General features: G+C 39.3%; 2 protein-coding genes across 2 annotated transcripts in view; both read left to right on the top strand.

Annotated features, from left to right (window-relative positions):
* The window catches only part of LOC136862274 (nose resistant to fluoxetine protein 6), a 415,203-nt gene that overhangs the window by 193,106 nt on the left and 203,784 nt on the right, over positions 1–18,313 (top strand). The gene's annotated exons all lie outside the window — the stretch shown is intronic.
* LOC137497044 (uncharacterized) lies at positions 4,183–12,470 on the top strand. Its single transcript, XM_068225579.1, has 3 exons — positions 4,183–4,312; positions 6,676–6,767; positions 11,538–12,470. Exons 2-3 carry the CDS (start codon positions 6,702–6,704, stop codon positions 11,748–11,750), a joined length of 279 nt encoding a protein of 92 aa, XP_068081680.1. The 5' UTR covers positions 4,183–4,312; positions 6,676–6,701; the 3' UTR covers positions 11,751–12,470.

Genomic DNA, 18,313 nt, shown 5'->3' with positions numbered 1-18,313 from the left:
ACTCCAACTCTGAAAGTTCTATTTTCTAGAAGTGTAGCTACCTGTTCAGTCACAATGATGTCCAGTCCAATTGCCCTCATTTCTGTTAGTAGTCTCCCATGGTCTAACCCACAGTCTAATATACACAGTCGCGAAGCTCCTTAGTAATGAAATGGCATCCTGTTGTCAGGCGGAACGACACTAGCGCTCGTAGCGGCCAGCAAGCTCTAACTGTTCGGAACAGATCTCTACCCAACAGCTGAATGCACTTTCCCACGTAAATTATAAACTGTAACCACCTCGACAACTATATTAATCGTACATTTTAATAAAATACGTTGATACACTAGACTAGAGCGAGGTAATAATACCGAAGGAAAACAACAATAGTTTATTTTCGAAGGAACAGCTTATCATACCACTGTAGTTAAGGTCTTAGCCATTTTCGAAATCCTATTATTGAACTGAATTTGGTAATTTCACATAAATCATAAAAATAGTAGTGAACTATAAAACAATTCAAACAATATTCAAACATCTCAGGAACCTAAATGGCTGGATTTTGAGCTTTTTTGTTTTATGACACTGAAAACTTTCATTGCAAAATATCACAAGGTAATCTAATCTTAGTTTCACAAATAATTTCAACACTAATGACTTAGTACCTTCACGGCATTAATGTGGAAACTCAAGTATTAACATTAGGGAATTAATAGTTTACTACATAGAAGTTAGTGAGCATACAGTCCATGTTCTCTCGGCTCCTCTGACAAACGTGCAAGTGGCTGGGCGGCTTATCAGCTTACATTTCGGAGATAGTGGGTTCGAACTCCACTGTCGCCAGCCCTGACGATGGGTTTCCGTGGTTTCCCATTGTCAAAACAGTTTGTACCTTAATTAAGGCCATGGTTTCTTCCTTCTCGCTCCAAGCACTTTCCTATCCCACTGTTGCCATAAGACCTATCCGAGGCGGTGCCACGTATGACTGTGTGTTGTGCTCCTTTGAGACGGGCTTTCGGTTCGAAGAAATCTGCGGAGATTCCATACTAATTTCTTTTTCTTTGCTGACATAAACTGGCTGTCTGCAAAATTATTGGAACATAACGTGATGTTATTGTACAAATAGTTCACATTTTTCTTCAATAAATCATCCCCCCTACTATTTACAAGCAATTTTCTTGCCTTTCTTCCTTTCTTAATCCGTTTACCCTCCAGGGTTGGTTTTTCCTTCGGACTGAGTGAGGGATCCCACCTGTACCGCCTCTAGGGCAGTGTCCTGGAGCGTGAGACTTTGGTTTGTGGGATACAACTGGGGAGGAGGGCCAGTAGCTCGCTCAGGCTGCCTCACCAGCTATGCTGGAGAGGGGCCTTGTGGGGGATGGAAAGATTGGGATAGACAAGGGAGATGGAAGGAAGCGACCGTGGCCTTAACTTACGTACCATCCCGGCATTTGTCTGGACAAGTGGGAAACCACGGAAAACGACTTCGAAGATGGTTGAGGTGGGAATCGAACTCCCTTCTACTCAGTTAACCTCTCGAGGATGAATGGACCCCGTTCCAGCCCTCGTACCACTTTTTCGAATTTCGTGGTAGAGCCGGGAATCAAACCCGTGCCTCCGGGTGGTGGTAGCTAATTACACTAACCACTACATAGAGGCGACAAGCAATTTTCTACACATTGAAAATCAAAACACCGCTACGTGTTAGAGGTTACGGTTGTGTTAAAACGTTATTTAAGTTCATATAATAGGATGGATTTCACTATGAGTTACATTCCTGAATCAGTGATGAACGAAATGCCTACTTATCTGAAGTTAAATTTCTGAATCTTCACAATATTGTTCTCTTATCCGAAAATGTAAACAGTAATTAAGGCTTTAATGTTCAGGATCTTTAGAAAGCCTAAGGAATGATAGCTCTGGTGTCTTCTTGTAACTGAGCAATTTATTGCGCCACACACCTCCTTTCATACATACCATGTCAATTTAATAGTAAACCGATCATCTATAATGTAATTACCTCACGCTTACCTCGCAAAATGTATACAACTTACACATCCCAGAAGACCGGCAGCTTGCTGGCCACGTGGAGCGCTGCAGTCGCATGGATGAAAAAAATAAGCCGAGCTTCGCGACTGTCTATATTAGACTGTGGTCTAACCTATCAAATTCCTTGGATAACTCAATAACGATACAGTCCTTTTGACCTCCTGAACTTAAAATAATATTTGCTATATCTTACTGGAAGCCTAAGCTTCAGTGGAATACTCTTTCCTGAACCCGAACTGCCTTCTATCAAACCAGTTAATAATTTCGCAAACATATCTAATAAAGTCAGAAAGAATGCTTTCACAGAGCTTAAAAATGACACTTGTCACCTGAGTGGCCTGTAATTATTCGCTTTATCTTCATCGCCCTTTCCTTTGTGCTCAGCATCTACTATAGCAACTCTCCATTCATTTGGTATAGCATCTTCATGCAAATAGTAATCAAATAAGTACAGTACTTCAGATATTCTGCTATATCCCAGCCCATTGCCTTTAGTATATCCCCGGAAAGCTTATCAACTCAGCTGCTTTCCTAGTTTTCAACTTTTGTATCTTACTGTAAATATTGTTGTAGAAAATAAATTTCAATACTTCGTTAGTATCAGACACCTCCTCTACTCGGACATTATCCCTGTAACCAACAATCTTTGCATGCTGCTGACTGAATACTTCTATCTTCTTTAAATCCTCACATATGTACTCCTTGTTCATTAATTATTCCTGAACTGTCCCCCTTGGAACCGGTTTCTTCCTTAAAGTACCTAATCATACCCATCCATTTTTCACTAAAATTCGAATGACTGTCAATTATGCTTAGTATAATGTTATTTTTACTTGATTTCTTCGCTAGATTCAAGATCCTAGTAGTTTAATCCATTTCTAGTTATTTCCACAACCATTTCTAACTGTATTTCTATCCAACCTGTATGCCCTTCTTAGTCTCTTTATTTCTCTTAAAATATAGTGGGTCTTTACCATTCCTTAGCATGTTTAAAGGTACATTTTCCCTGTTCATTCTTGAGGACCGGCATGTTCCTCTATTCCTTGGGAATGACATTGTACTAAATGAGCTTTGCTTCCAGCGTCGGGAAGTTAAAAATAGAGCTTTTTGTAGACGTCAGCGTTTTATAGCTGGAGTTTACCTTGATGTAAACAAACATGACGGGACAAGTTCTTCAAGCTACGTTGCAATTTCTAATCAAAAATCCGTCGTCAAATTTCTTAAAAACATGATTTTTTCTGCTAGTAAATGTTGAGCAACATATTCTAGTTTACAGATTGTATGAAATAATTTTATTTTGGGCCCTTTATTTTGTATAAATATAACGTTGGCAAGGGCGCAACTTTTAAATTTTAAATCTCTAAATGTAACTTCAGAACAATATAGTATTTCCTTTTACAACTGAATTTAATAAGGACACAATACTTCTTGATATTTTAAAACTAACATGCCACTGTTCAGCATAGCAGGTGAGGTCACCTGGGCGAGGTACTGGCCCTCCCCCAGTTGTAATCCCCGACCTTAAGTGTCATGCTCCAGGAAGGGAAAACCAACCCTGGAGTGTAAACAGAGTAAGATAGAAAGAAATACAGATATTAAATTTTCATTTGACTTTCACGGACCCCGTAAAGTCCTTCCTTGGACCCTCAGGTTAAGAACCACAGATATAAGATTTCTTAATTATGATATTTTACAGCATATAGCCAACGGCCGTAGCCGTGTTGAAACACCGGATCCCGTCAGATCTAAGCAACATTGGGCGTGGTTAGGAGTTGGATGGGTTGCCACGCGCTGTTGGTGGGGGGTAAGGGAATGGAGGAGCGGAAAGGAACTGGCCACCCTACCGCATGTAAACTCCGGCTCAGGAACATCTCTGCGGAGGTTCGGACCTGCCTTCGGGCAGAATAACCCTTACCTACCTACAGCATATACGTTTTACACACCTTATGGCTTGGTGCAAACAGAAAGGAGAAAGTAATCTTACAAAAGTTATTCTTCAGTAATTGCCGTTGATAACGGCTGGTGGCATTCAAGGTCGTGGACCATGATCTCATCGTATGGACGGAGCTGTTGTAAGAGTCTAAAAATAAAAATAAAATAAAAAAGCAGGAAAGTAATTTAATAATTCCGCGGAATAGGCTACGCCATGAACACTTCGTTTCGCTGCAGATTGCACATCGGGGAAATTCCCTCATATGGAATAAGGCGGTATATAAGAATGCTTTGGCACCCAAGAAGTGATCAGAAACAGAAGACCTCAAGACAAGAGCTCACCTAGACCTAGGTAAGACACACAATTTACATTATTATACTTGTAAGTAGTTGTAAGTTTGTCTTGGAACGAGAACCAAGTGTCTCCACTTAGACATTAGGTTTAACCCTTTGAATATTAAATACAATAGTGGAATATGGTAAAAAAAAATATCGCGTTCATCCAGGGAAAATTGAGTACCGGTATCAATGTTATGCGATTAAAATATGCACCGTATCACCTTGGAGAATGTTTAAAAAAATTTAATCCTTTTCAAGAATATGTTCATATTATATTATATTATATTATATTATATTATATTATATTATATTATATTATATTATATTATATTATATTATATTATATTATATTATATTATATTATATTATATTATATTATTAACGGTATCGACCTTATTGATGCAGTCGGCAGGTCGTTTCTTTCTGTTACAAAAATAGTGGGTTCGATTTCAGTTTAGGTCAGTGGCATGTTAGGGTGTTAAAAAGGAACTACACTATGCCATTGCCTTCCGACAGATTACAGGTTTTATGAGACGTTGGATTGTTGAGATTGTTGGAGTTGTTTAACGTTCTTATGCCGTATTCTTGTGGAATATAGAAGTGTTTAACGCAGGACTCGGATTTATAATACTGTATACCTATATTAAAAATAGCTAAATATCTACAAATGTATGGACTAAAAATTGTTAAAACTTCGAGTAAGATATGAACTAGTTTTTAATTATTTAAAATAAAAGGATATTTAGTTTTTTATACAAATATTCTGCATGTGAGATGTCTGCTACTGTGCGAACTCTAATGATTTTTTTTGCTAGGGGCTTTACGTCGCACCGACACAGATAGGTCTTATGGCGACGATGGGATAGGAAAGGCCTAGGAGTTGAAAAGAAGTGGCCGTGGCCTTAATTAAGGTACAGCCCCAGCATTTGCCTGGTGTGAAAATGGGAAACCACGGAAAACCATCTTCAGGGCTGCCGATATTGGGATTCGAACCTACTATCTCCCGGATGCAACTCTAATGATGATCTTATAAAGTTAGCCTTTTACAATTTGCTTTACATCGCACCGACACCGATAGGTCTTATCGCGACGACGGGACAGGAAAGGGCCAGGAGTGAGAAAAAGTAACCATGGCCTTAATTAAGGTACAGCCCCAGCTTTTGGCTGGTATGAAAATGGGAAATTCATCTTCAGAGCTGCCGGCAGTAGGTTTCGAACCCATTACCGCCCGAATGCAAGCTGATAGCTAAGTGGCTCAAGCCGTGTAGCCACATGCTCGGTAAAGTTAGTCTATTGTTGGAAAGGAAACCTTCGGGTGCAGAGGAAGGCCTCGAATTGTGGACGGCAGAATATCATTTGCCTCACTTCAGAGCAGCCACCAGGAATGGTGGCGTGTGTGCAGTATTACCACTTTCTTCAAGCGAAAAGTATGAGCTCTATGAATTATAGTAACATTATTTTAACAACATGTCTTCCACATTAACTTCTTCGTTTCTTGCTGAAGTCATTGTGGGCTGGTGGGGTGTCTCCGAAAACTGTAGAAGTAGATAGTGGGACGTGAATCTAATAGCATCGGAAAAGTATATTCTATATTTGAATACACATTTGTCTTTTTATCAGTTCTGCAGAAATGTTCATATATTAATTTAATAGTTATAATGTTTCTAGTAATTTTGTTAAAGAAACCTGACGCTATTTTGAATATTTCAATATTTTATTAAACGTATTATTGAAATGTTCTCACCACAGTAATTATAATCAGTTGTTCAAAGCTCGTCTCTGTTTCTCATGAACTGTTCCCTGTGCAGTCTTTACGAGGCACATTCCTTTATTCCTTACTGATTGCGAGTTTTCCACCTTGAACGCGGGTAGTGGTCACAGTTATATGGATGAAGAACAACCTTGCTTAACTAATGAATGTTGTCCAGCGTCCTGCCAGGAAAGATTGGGAAAATATAAACGACGTTTTGCAAATGGAGTGACCAGGACTTGTCTGCAACTGTACTAATAAAAGAGGGATGTTCATTCCAAGCCACGGACAGGGTTAAATCCAAGTGCTATAGATGATCATACTCGTGTTGAAAAATGTCCTATTATATTTGGTACAATTTTAAAGTGCTTTATTTCGGATCATTAAAAATTAGTTCATATTTTATACCAAATACTTCGAGCCCATGCATTTGTAGACATTCATTCACATTTTTAAATATAAATCTTAGCTTTGAACTGTGGATTATAATCCCGAAATACAGTATTAAGAATAGAATTACCATATTCCCAACCTGATGTTTTCATACGATCTCTAGTCATAGGATATGAGATTAAGTGACGGTTTGTTAGTCTAATATTTAACATTAATGATAATTATCTTTACAGGTAACTGACTCTTCAGTACTACAAATATGAAACTGCTAGTCGTTGTTCTCGCCCTTACCATTACGCTATGCTGTGCTCGTCCGGCCGAGAAGGTGAGATTTTCCATTGTTGCATTCCTAACTTTAGATCATATTATCGTTGCTTGTTAGGTATAGTGCAACACCACCTCGTACAAAAATTTATATATATAAGATAAGAGTTTTGTCTATGCATTGTTCAGAATTTAAGAAGAGTGGTATTTCTGTATCGAGCATGTCCACAGTAACGAGGAAATGCACTTTTTAATTCTCCGTCATGTCTGTCTGTCTGTCTGTCTGTCTGTCTGTCTGTCTGTACGCGCATCACGAGAAAACGGCTGAAGAGAATTTAATGAAAATTATGTTATTCACGCTAAGTGAGTGGTAGTTTAGGGGAAGGCCTAAAATGTAATTCTTAAATATTTATATTATTAATGATCTTATCGATAAATACTACATAACTAAAGCTATATAGAATTAAATTTCTGACCACTTACGTCTTATGTTTACCGTACCGGCTATGATAAGAGAGATATTAATAAATCTGTATTTTTGTTGCTCACTTAACGGAATAATAAGAGAAGCCAACTTATGGCCTCGTCCAGAATTAGAATTTCGGCATATTCCAAATTATAGCACCACAATTCACTAAATAAGTTAAATTTTAACCCTGAAAAGAGCCGTTTCTTAACTTCTCCTCTTCACTTTTATTAAATTCTACATTCATTTTACTCCAAAGTAGCAGCGAAAATGTGTAAACAGAATTTAATGAACATCGTATGTAGAGTCGGGAATAGGAAACTACAGTCTAAGCCGTAAATAATTTTATTCACCCTGGATGAAATGGTAGTTTAGGGGAAGGCACCTAAAATTTAATTTTTAAATACCTATGTTATTCGTTCTACCGAAAAGTACTACACAACAAAAGTTATAGAGAATACAATTTCGGATCATTTATGTTTCGTTGAGGTTTACCGTACCGACTATGATAAGAGTGGTATTTCAGAGTCGGAACGAAACTAAATGTGAAGGCCTACAATATCGAAAGCTCATACAATTGATCAACATTAACATAACATTGACCATTGTTTGTTGTAATGTTCTTTGTCTCTTATGCTGCCACTCATCTCCGACAGATGGGATTACTGCTGTGTACCGAGTAAAACAGCCTGCCTGAATATTGGCGGGAAATGTCTGGGGAGTTAGATAACTTTCTTTTTTAGCGTACAATTCCTCTGATTCATACATTTTCTGATACTACTTGTACGTCACACACTGGTTCATCATAGTATTCCAGCTGTTCGCTCCCTACTCTGACGCGCTGGTTGGAATGAGAAGTATGCTCACTTAACGGAATAATAACAGAAGCCAACTTATGACCTCGTCCAGAATTAGAATTTCGGCATATTCCAAATTATAGCACCACAATTCACTAAATAAGTTAAATTTGAACCCTGAAAAGAGCCGTTTCTTAACTTCTCCTCTTCACTTTTATTAAATTCTACATTCATTTTACTCCAAAGTAGCAGCGAAAAGCGAGTGGGGTTCCCCTCTGGCTTGGAGGAAAAATTTGACTCCATATCATAGTTTTTTCCCTCGCCAGTGGGGTGAATTTAGGTTTTTCGGCTCATCGGGTACTCCTTGGAAAGAGATAAGTAAAATAGCATAGTTTTCGCCCTGGGACTCTCCATTATTCGCCCCTCCCCTCCAAAAAAAAAAAGAGTGTTCACGGCTGTCTGTGGCCTGGTCTTTCCAGCTCTGGAATTTTGGCCTATTAGATCGGCAGCATAGTACTGTTCTTCAAAAGTGAGAAAATGTGAAGTTTTTCATTTGATCGAGTATTTCATATGATAGCATTGGCTTTAATCGCGACATTCCTACTGGCGTCATTGTTGGGACCTATGTTGAAATCAGTTGGGAAAACCACAAAGGCAGTCTTTCTGAGGATGTAAAAAGGCAACTGGAGAGTAAGTGTCTGCCATTATAATGAAAACTCCCCAATTGATTGCGACTGGTGTTACGCAAGAGGGCCTGCCAGTACAATGAAAATTCCCTAACCCAGTCTTCACATGAGAAAAGACGTTTCTTCCCCTTCGCGTTTCTGGGGTAACGTTAAGAGCTATCCATTTTAATGCAATCTTACTCACAACGTGTACATACCTAACCTAGAATTCTGTATACAATCTATAATTCCGTAGCGAAGCACGGGTACATCAGCTAGTATATTATAGAACCACGCATGTATTGAGTTCACTGCTATTCTCATTAGACGATCGAAAGGGATACTACACTGTATGTCTGTTAGCATCTGCCGTAAATACAACTCCATAACAAGACGTGTGATGATTATGGAATCGTTTCTGGCATCTCTGCTTTTAACTCCATTGCGAACTCCCTTGGTTTACTATTAATGCCGCTATCAGGTCTTTTCACCTCAAAGGAGCTGGAAATCCTCTCTCCCTTAAAACGATAACCACGACTTTCCCTTCCTTCAATATTTTCTGTCATCTTGTACAAATCCTCATTTGGTGGTGTTGTTGTTTGAGTCATCAGTCCATAGACTGGTTTGATGCAACTCTCCATGCCACCCTATCCTGTGCTAACCTTTTTATTTCTAAGTAACTACCGTATCCTACATCTGCTCTAATCTGCTTGTCATATTCATACCTTGGTCTACCCCTACCGTTCTTACCACCTACACTTCCTTCAAAAACCAACTGAACAAGTCCTGGGTGTCTTAAGATGTGTCCTATCATTCTATCTCTTCTTCTCGTCAAATTTAGCCAAATCGATCTCCTCTCACCAATTCGATTCAGTATCTCTTAATTTGTGATTCGATCTATCCATCTCACCTTCAGCATTCTTATGTAACACCACATTTCAAAAGCTTATATTTTCTTTCTTTCTTTCTGAGCTAGTTATCGTCCATGTTTCACTTCCATACAATGCCACGCTCCGTACGAAAGTCTTCAAAAACATCTTTCTAATTACTATATCAATGTTTGAAGTAAGCAAATGTCTTTTCTTAAGAAAGCTCTTCCTTGCTTGAGCTAATCTGCATTTTATGTCCTCCTTACTTCTGCCATCGTTAGTTATTTTACTACCCAAGTAACAATATTCATCTACTTCCTTTAAGACTTCATTTCCTAATTTAATATTTCCTGCATCGCCTGCCTTCGTTCGACTGCACTTCATTACTTTTTTTTGGGACTTATTTATTTTCATCTTGTACTCCTAACCCAAGGCTTCGTCCATACCATTCAGCAGCTTCTCGAGATCTTCTGCAGTCTCAGATAAAATAACAATATCATCGGCAGATCTCAAGATTTTGATTTCCTCTCAAAGATAAAAAGACCTTAGCGCCTATAACTAAGGCTTAGATTTCAATAGTCTAAATACTCTGGACATATGTATGCACTTTGCCCTAAATATAACACAAACAATTGGAAATATGGCGGAAGAAATTAAATATTGCTCAAAAACTGCTTAGGCAATATTTTATTCACCATTCTACAGCATGTTATTGGCCACAGCGGACTATTCATCTTATAAGAAATAGAATTAACTAAATAAATTCCTCCCTCCCCGAAAACAAGCCACTGATTGCTCAGAATTAATACTTGACAACAGCGAGGTTTGAACCAGGGTGTGAAGCGAATTACTTCTGTGCTACGAAATTCTACATTGTATACAGAATTCTAGGTTAGGTGTGTACACGTTGTGAGTAAGATTGCATTAAAATGGATAGATCTTAACGTTAGCCCAGAAACCTAGAGCATAAGAAGTGAGGGCCTAACTGACAAGGGAACTTTTCTGACTGGACTAGAGCGATTGTAATGATCAACTAAGACGGCATTAATTTAATGATAAAATTCATCCTGCCGTAAAAAATAGTATTTACGTACTTAAAATTAGTAATATCTTGCTGCAGTTTGAAATGCAACGTGGTGCATCGAAAGCATCTATTGCATTGAGGCTTCATAGGACGATCAGTAATGAGTTCACACCATAACATCGATGCACGTTATTGTCCTATTCACAGCATGACAAATGACTAATTCTGACCAGGAATCCGGCAGTTCCTCGTTTGTGCCAGGAAATGGCATACCGGTACTCGTTGCCTTTCCAGGCCAGTGAAGCCATATGGCGTCATACGTCTTCTGAACCATTTAGTCCATTTACCTATCTTCTAACACTATGATGCCACCGCTCTTATGATTGAGTTATAAATGGGACAAATCGTTCAGAAAACGCATGACGCCATATGGCACCATTGGGCTAGAAAAGGTTCAAATAGTTGACCAAAATGTCTTACCACATAATGTTTTACCTTCCATTATAAATGTTACAGAAGTTAATATATTCATATTCTGTACGTGTAGATGAAATATGTCTTAGAGCGTGAAATTGCTGTTCCGTTGTCAAAATCTCAGTTTCATTATAAAATAATTGATGTAACTTTAAAATAGAACCATCAACCAATCAGTCACCACTAATCTGCATTTAGGTCAGATTCTCTATCAGTTGCTTACCTGGTCTTTTCTTGAATAATTTCAAAGAATTTGGAAATTTATCGAACATCTGACTCCTTGTACAGTACATGGACTCATTGTCAGCTAACTGCTCCGAGCCGCTCAGCTATTTTTCAGCAAGTAATTATAACACTATCGTTGATTTTACACCAAAATGATTATAACCACACCATTTAGGATATCTTAATCGATCATTGAAGACTTTCTGGTCCAGCCCACGTCAGTGGGTAGTTTTTTTTGCTTGTTTTTATTGATTTATTGTTTCGGTGTTACTATTGAATTCTACGTTTGTTTTCCTCTTTCCTGTTCTCAGAAGGACAACGGTGATGGAGTCGTTTTGGATGTCTACGATGAGCGAGGGAGCGGGACTGTGGTGCATGGAAGTGGCCAGAAGACGTGGGAGAGTGACGACGGCAAGACAGAAGTGAAGATCTATGGAGACTGGTCCAAGGTGTCTAACGGGCCAAAGGCCGGCCCACCCGACCATAAACTAGGCGGCTCCGTCAGATTTAAGTTCGACCGCTAAGTACATCGTGCATATGAAAAGAAACCATACTTGAATTTACTTCTGCATGAAAGATATACTGTATTTTTCATTACTGCGAAAGATTGTAGTCTTCCTCAAAATGAACTACAGAGATAACTAAATCTATAGTTATTCTGAATTACTAAATATTTCTTACAGAATTGCACAAAGTTTGTTGATTATCCTCCTAGCCAAAACTACAATAATTTACGTTCAAATACTGTAAGGTGAAACTTTACATATACATAAACAAGTTTCATCTTAATTGGATGTATATCAGTGTAGTATTGACTAGAAGGATAATCAACACAATTTGGTAAGAAATTCAACCCTCAATACGGATCTAACATGAGATTTATAGTCTGTAATAAAGTACTAAATATTTTCAAAACGATTCAAAAATCTTTCCAACTACGAAAACCCACGCATCATCTGTTAGCAATTGTTCTCCTACCACAACCTGGTAGTAGATTTAGTTGGTAGGGATACAAACATTTGCCATATTTTTACCCACTTTAGTAAGCAAAACAAAATTTTGGATAATTGTAATGTTCTAGTCGTTAAATTTTATCATGACATTGACTACGCCGTCTAATTTTAAGTTATGTTATAGGTCTACAAACTAAAATATTGGCTGAGCACTGTAAATTATATATTGTCTTATAGTGAACTTTTGTTCCGAGAAATGTGTACAATAAATATATACTCCTATAATCTAAACATTGTTTCTGTTTTATTTATCTACTCCAATTCCTTCAGAAAGTCTGAGCCTGTGTATGTGCAGATTATACATTTTAATTTTATTTTTGATCACTGATATCATTGAGTGTCACGGAATATAGAAGTGCAGTTCCTTATTTTTCTTTTTCAAAATGTACCTTTTTCCTCAGAGCTGATGCGTAAAACGTGTGACATCAATCTAGACGGAAAAGGTGAGGTAGGGTTATTCTGCCCGAAGGCAGGTCCGAACCTCCGCAGAGGTGTTCCTGAGCCGGAGTTTACGTGCGGTAGTGTGGCCAGTTCCTTTCCGCTCCTCCATTCCCTTACCCCAAGGTGTCCTATTGATAATCACCTTTATAATCTAAAAGTATTCAAATAATGATGTAGAAAAAACTCCCAAAACTCTCTAAAAATTACCTGATGCAGGTTAAAAATTACATAATGAAATTGCCGTCCGCCTCTGTGGTGTAGTGGTTAGCGTGATTAGCTGCCACCCCCGGAGGCCCGGGTTCGATTCCCGGCTCTGCCACGAAATTTGAAAAGTGGTACGAGGGCTGGAACGGGGTCCACTCAGCCTCGGGAGGTCAACTGAGTAGAGGTGGGTTCGATTCCCACCTCAGCCATCCTGGAAGTGGTTTTCCGTGGTTTCCCACTTCTCCTCCAGGCGAATGCCGGGATGGTACCTAACTTAAGGCCACGGCCGCTTCCTTCCCTCTTCCTTGCCTATCCCTTCCACGCTTCCGATCCCTTCACAAGGCCCCTGTTCAGCATAGCAGGTGAGGCAGCCTGGGTGAGGTACTGGTCATACTCCCCAGTTGTATCCCCGACCAAGAGTCTGAAGCTCCAGGACACTGCCCTTCAGGCGGTAGAGGTGGGATCCCTCGCTAAGTCCGAGGGAAAAACCGAACCTGGAGGGTAAACAGATGATGATGATGATGATGATGATGAAATTGCCTCATAATATGACTTACTTAACTGAATGGTCAGCTTACGCGCATAGATCGCGATGGGAAGGACAATAGTAGAGTACAGGCGCAGCCAGTAATCGAGATCGAGGCTGCTGACTATAGGGGCTGGAGTCGATGGGCTTTCTCAACACGCGCACGAACTTCGGCTTCAGCGTCGCAGTCACGAGCAACGATACTTCTTAAACAGGCGAAGCTATCAACTTGTTTGAGCCGAGGACGTGTTGCCATCTCAGTCTTCATAATTTGAGATTTTTCGAAACAAATATGTAGGCTAATCAAGTTGGCATCATGGTCGAGGTTTGTAGTGGCGAGCTGGAGTTTGACGTTGTAATATAACTGTGATACTCATTGATATTGTAACGGATCAAACACGAGAATAAACTAAATTCTGATGAGATGAATTGTCGTTAAGTCCTTGCTCCTCAATGGCGATCGTAATTAACATGCCCACGAGTTACGATCAAGATAATTAACAACAATTACAAGCTGGGCGCCAGGCTTCGAAATTAAATTGAATTTGAAACCGAATTTAGATCTAAAAATACTAAACTTAATTTAATGAGACTATCCCGGTCGTGAGGTATAAGGATACTAACCATTAAATATCATGTGGAAAAACATGGGGAACCTACTAAAAAGTAAATTATTTAACGGTGTACAAAGAAAAAGGTTTTATTCCAAAAAAGGGTGAAATTACGTAAAAACGAGTTTTTCCCTAAATTAAAAATTACTGACTGAGATTACAATTCAATACTACACGCGCGGACTTGCGATAAAAGGGCTAACTCATGCTCACCGGAGGTTGATCTTTTCGTCGTCTGCTTCCGTGGTTGTTAGTTGCCGTCCCTCTTCCAGCAGCATCATCCTCGGCATCTGCTTCATGAAATGGATTCCACCCTGAATCTATCACTCCCTGTTGTGCTAAAGTACCAAAAACATAGTACCAGCCTTACAGTATGAACTTCCACATCGGAATTAATTGGATAGAGAGGACTGAAAACATCCAGTCCTTCTACATTATATGAACTTGGCTTTCTAAATAATCTAAGTAAGAAATGTTGAGTGTAAGCACATCATAAGCGATGCACTCGGATAGCAGAGTGACTCTCTAAAAAACCGTGGACAATCTGAGAATGGAGACTCAAGAAAGCTGGATGCAGAATGATCCTCACCACGCAGTGTAGATCTGTATAAAACCTCTTCACATTTCCACTTCCTCCCTCGATGTCACATAACATCTCGTGCCAATGAGAACCGATGTGCGTCGCCACTCTGTCGATATACAGATGTAGAGTCAAATACAGTAGAGACAATACACGACACTGAGCGAGATATCGAGGGACAGCTATTGGAGCTCACTCTAGCGGATAGACCTGAACGGTACTGATTCTGTCATAAGAGCACGTGCATTTTTGTGTGAAGTTTTTGGTGTTATTTATGCGTTCTCAGTGAGTTGACATAATTAAATAGTAGCATGTGTCATTCCTTGATATCTCCTCTCAACATGAGGGGAAAGGTATGTGCTGTGTTTGGCTGCAGTAATTACGAAGTAGAGAAAAATGCGCGGTCGTTCTTCAGGTTCCCTCGTGACAAGAACATGTAAGTAATATTGTGTTTGCATATATATTCTTCCAGTGACAGAGATTTTTATAGTACTTCATAATCTTCTGACCTGCTCGACCCATGTTTTAACGGGCTTAAAATATAATACGCATATTTTATTGTATAGTGCAGCAGTTAACCTTCAATACCGATGTGTTGTTGTAGGTGTGATCTGTGGGTTTTGAAATGTCACAGAAGCGATTTGGATAAAGTGTACAAGAAAGAAGGGACGTTACGCTTGTATAAGAATTATAAGATCTGTTCAGATCATTTCCAGGCCAGCGACTTTAAAAGTCCTCGACTATACAGCCAAGGGTATATTAAATTTTTACTCTAATTGTATGTAAATATTCCTCAAGCATCACTATCGACAACATTTTCAAACTTTTCTTTCTTTTATCCCTCTTCTCAGATTAAAGCCGGGATTTTATAGATTTTCTTTCTGTTGGTAGGCTTCATGTTAAGAGGAAAATTGTCCAGCTATTAAGTGTTAATTCATTGCATCATATGTGTAAGGAATGTGCCGATATTTTTATTGACAAATGTCTTAATGTGATGGTACAATGTTTTTAAATGAAGAAAAAGACAAATCCAACCGTAAGATTTCAGGCAGGTATGCTAAAGCTAAAAAAAAAAGTAATGCATAAATGAAAGATCAAGCCATTCCACAGCACTCCATTTCACACCTTGTTTATATGTCTAATTTCAGTCTTTAAAAAATAACGTTTTAAATAATTCTTCATTCATTTATCCAGAATTGCTTTAGCAACTTCAAAGTTAATATCTCAATACCACTTTCTTTCTAGACGTAATTTATTTATCCATTTCCGTATATACATTTCCATAGATATTTGAATTTAGCGCGATTTGTTCAGGTCAAGTCACTAGGAGCGCCACCGTCGAATTGTCTCCCATTTTAGCAAGGCGAAATCCGTAAGTGTCGTGTATTGTCTCTACTGCATTTGGTAGAGTCTGTCCTTGACAGTAAAAGCCTTCCTGATAGGAGCACGTGATATGGGGTGATTTAACGTCCCAACAACAAAATTATGTATCTCCCTCTTAGTGTTGCGTACGTTTCCAAGAACCGTCCAAAATTAACCTGCTGTTCCTGGACTATTGCGAGACACCAAGTAGCCTGTTAGCGCAAGACCTGTCTTGACATTACAACGTAATATTCTAATATATTACAATTTAAAATTATTTCTCGTTCTTACGAACGTTAATAATGGACGTTAATAATGAATAAAATTACATTTGATACATGATATATATATATATATATATACACAATTAATTCGGGTGGGCAATCAAGTTATGTAAATGTCGTGGCGACCACGATATTACAATATAAAACATACTCGCCACACACTCGGCGTCAACTGTAAATGTACTGATTCTACTTGGTCTTAAACTTGAAATAAATAAATAAATAAATAAATAAATAAAATGAAATGTCCGTAATTTGGGCCACCGATTTCACCAAAATGGATTCCTCCTCAAATTTATATATTTATAATTTTGTCTTCTCTCCCACGGCGTGTACATGAAACTCTGTTATGGTACATCTGCTACGGGCCTTAACCCACTGAAAACGATTACACACGTGGGAAATTCATCTAGGTTCTTCAATAACTTCTCAACACTAATTTAAAATTATATTATCTGCATTCTGATACAGCCATAATCCATGCATGAGCCTTCTTCGATACAGAATAAACGTGTGAAAAATGTTGGATAATTTTCCCTATATAGACTACAACATAATGGTCCTGTAGCAAAAGCAATTTTGAGATACGTCCAGAAATGAACTGCCATCTGCAAGGAGATTAACAAAATGTAGATAACAATATATGATGCCCTTCACTTGTTTTGTTTTGTTTTGTTTTGCTTTGTGTATAAACACAAGTTTCAGAATTTCACCTTCGACACATGGTATATGAATTGAGTATTGTATCTTTCTATATTCACTGATTGTATTGCTTGGTTTTTTACAATTTCACTTGAGCAAACACACGCCTTGGAACGGTGCTATAGATTGTCAAGCACTTTTACCCATGACCACGCAGTTATTGCTATCCCTAGGTATACCTGCTGTGTAATCCGTCTGACGGATATTATTGCGCGGATACATGACGCTCCCACCCGACGTGAGTTTTGGGAATACAGTCGGGCTTACGGGCGTAGTCGCAGACGTAAGAGGTCCATCTCCAAACAGCATGCACATCAAGAATTTTGAATCGGTCTGCAACTAACCCTCACAAAATAATTTTTATCTATATTTATTACTCTGTACATGCTATTGAGGGTAGCTGGTGGAAGGGAGTCCTAGTGCTCATTGTCAAAGTCATTCCGCATTAGGCATCGTCTAACATCGAACTCCGGGCAATACCTGCTACGACCAGGTGGGTATTGCCTTGGCTGCTTGGTTCGGCTACAGAGGCCTCTGATCGGATTGGGTAGCATTCGGAAAGGATGATATCGAGCATGGTTTCGAAACGTCTTCAGAGCGCCGTAAGTTTAATTCTATGAATGCATCCACCAAGACGCTAGACTATAGGAAGGTAGCACAGAGTCTTCCAGGTTCGTCGTCAGACAAGCAAGTGGGGTGCCTCCGTAGATAATACGACGACCTGAAATAATGCTGAATCTGCACACTGGCCCAAATGAGAACACGGACCTCTCGATTCATCGGAGGCTCTTCCTGTCCGTTGTTGGCCGGTATCCAGATTCAGTCGTCGTTTACACGGATGATTCGAGGGTAGAAACGAAAGTAGACTGTGCGTTCGCTGTCGACAACGATAGATTTCTTTTTCCTCTCCCGCATACCTGTAGTATGTACGCAGCAAAGCTCTATGCTATCTGTGGAGCTCTGCGGTACACGCTGTCCGATGAGCGCCGACATTTTCTGCTGTGTACCAACTCCTTGAGCTCGCCACAGTCTATTGATAGATGTTTTCCTCGGCACCTTCTGGTGCAGGGTATCCAGGACCTGTTGGCCGGGGTTCGAATGCCGACACCAGAATCACGTTTATGTGACTCCCAAGCCACATGGATGTAGAGGGAAACGAGTTAGCTGAAAAGGCTGCCAAGGAGGCTGTTACATTTCCCCCGTTGCCTTACAATGTTCCAGTCAGTGATATTCGCTCTCAGCTGAGACATTTGGTTAGGTTCCATTGGGAGATGGAGTGGCCTGTCGTCTCCAGATCGGCCACGGTACAGTAACGCACTCCTATTTACTGTGTACTTGCGGCGATTATCTTACCGTGGTACACA

The sequence above is a fragment of the Anabrus simplex genome, chromosome 1 (assembly GCF_040414725.1).
Source record: "Anabrus simplex isolate iqAnaSimp1 chromosome 1, ASM4041472v1, whole genome shotgun sequence".
Classification (NCBI taxonomy): Eukaryota; Metazoa; Arthropoda; class Insecta; order Orthoptera; family Tettigoniidae; genus Anabrus; species Anabrus simplex.
The sequence above is the reverse complement of the archived record's forward strand: the minus strand, read 5'-3'. Positions and strand labels throughout refer to the sequence as shown.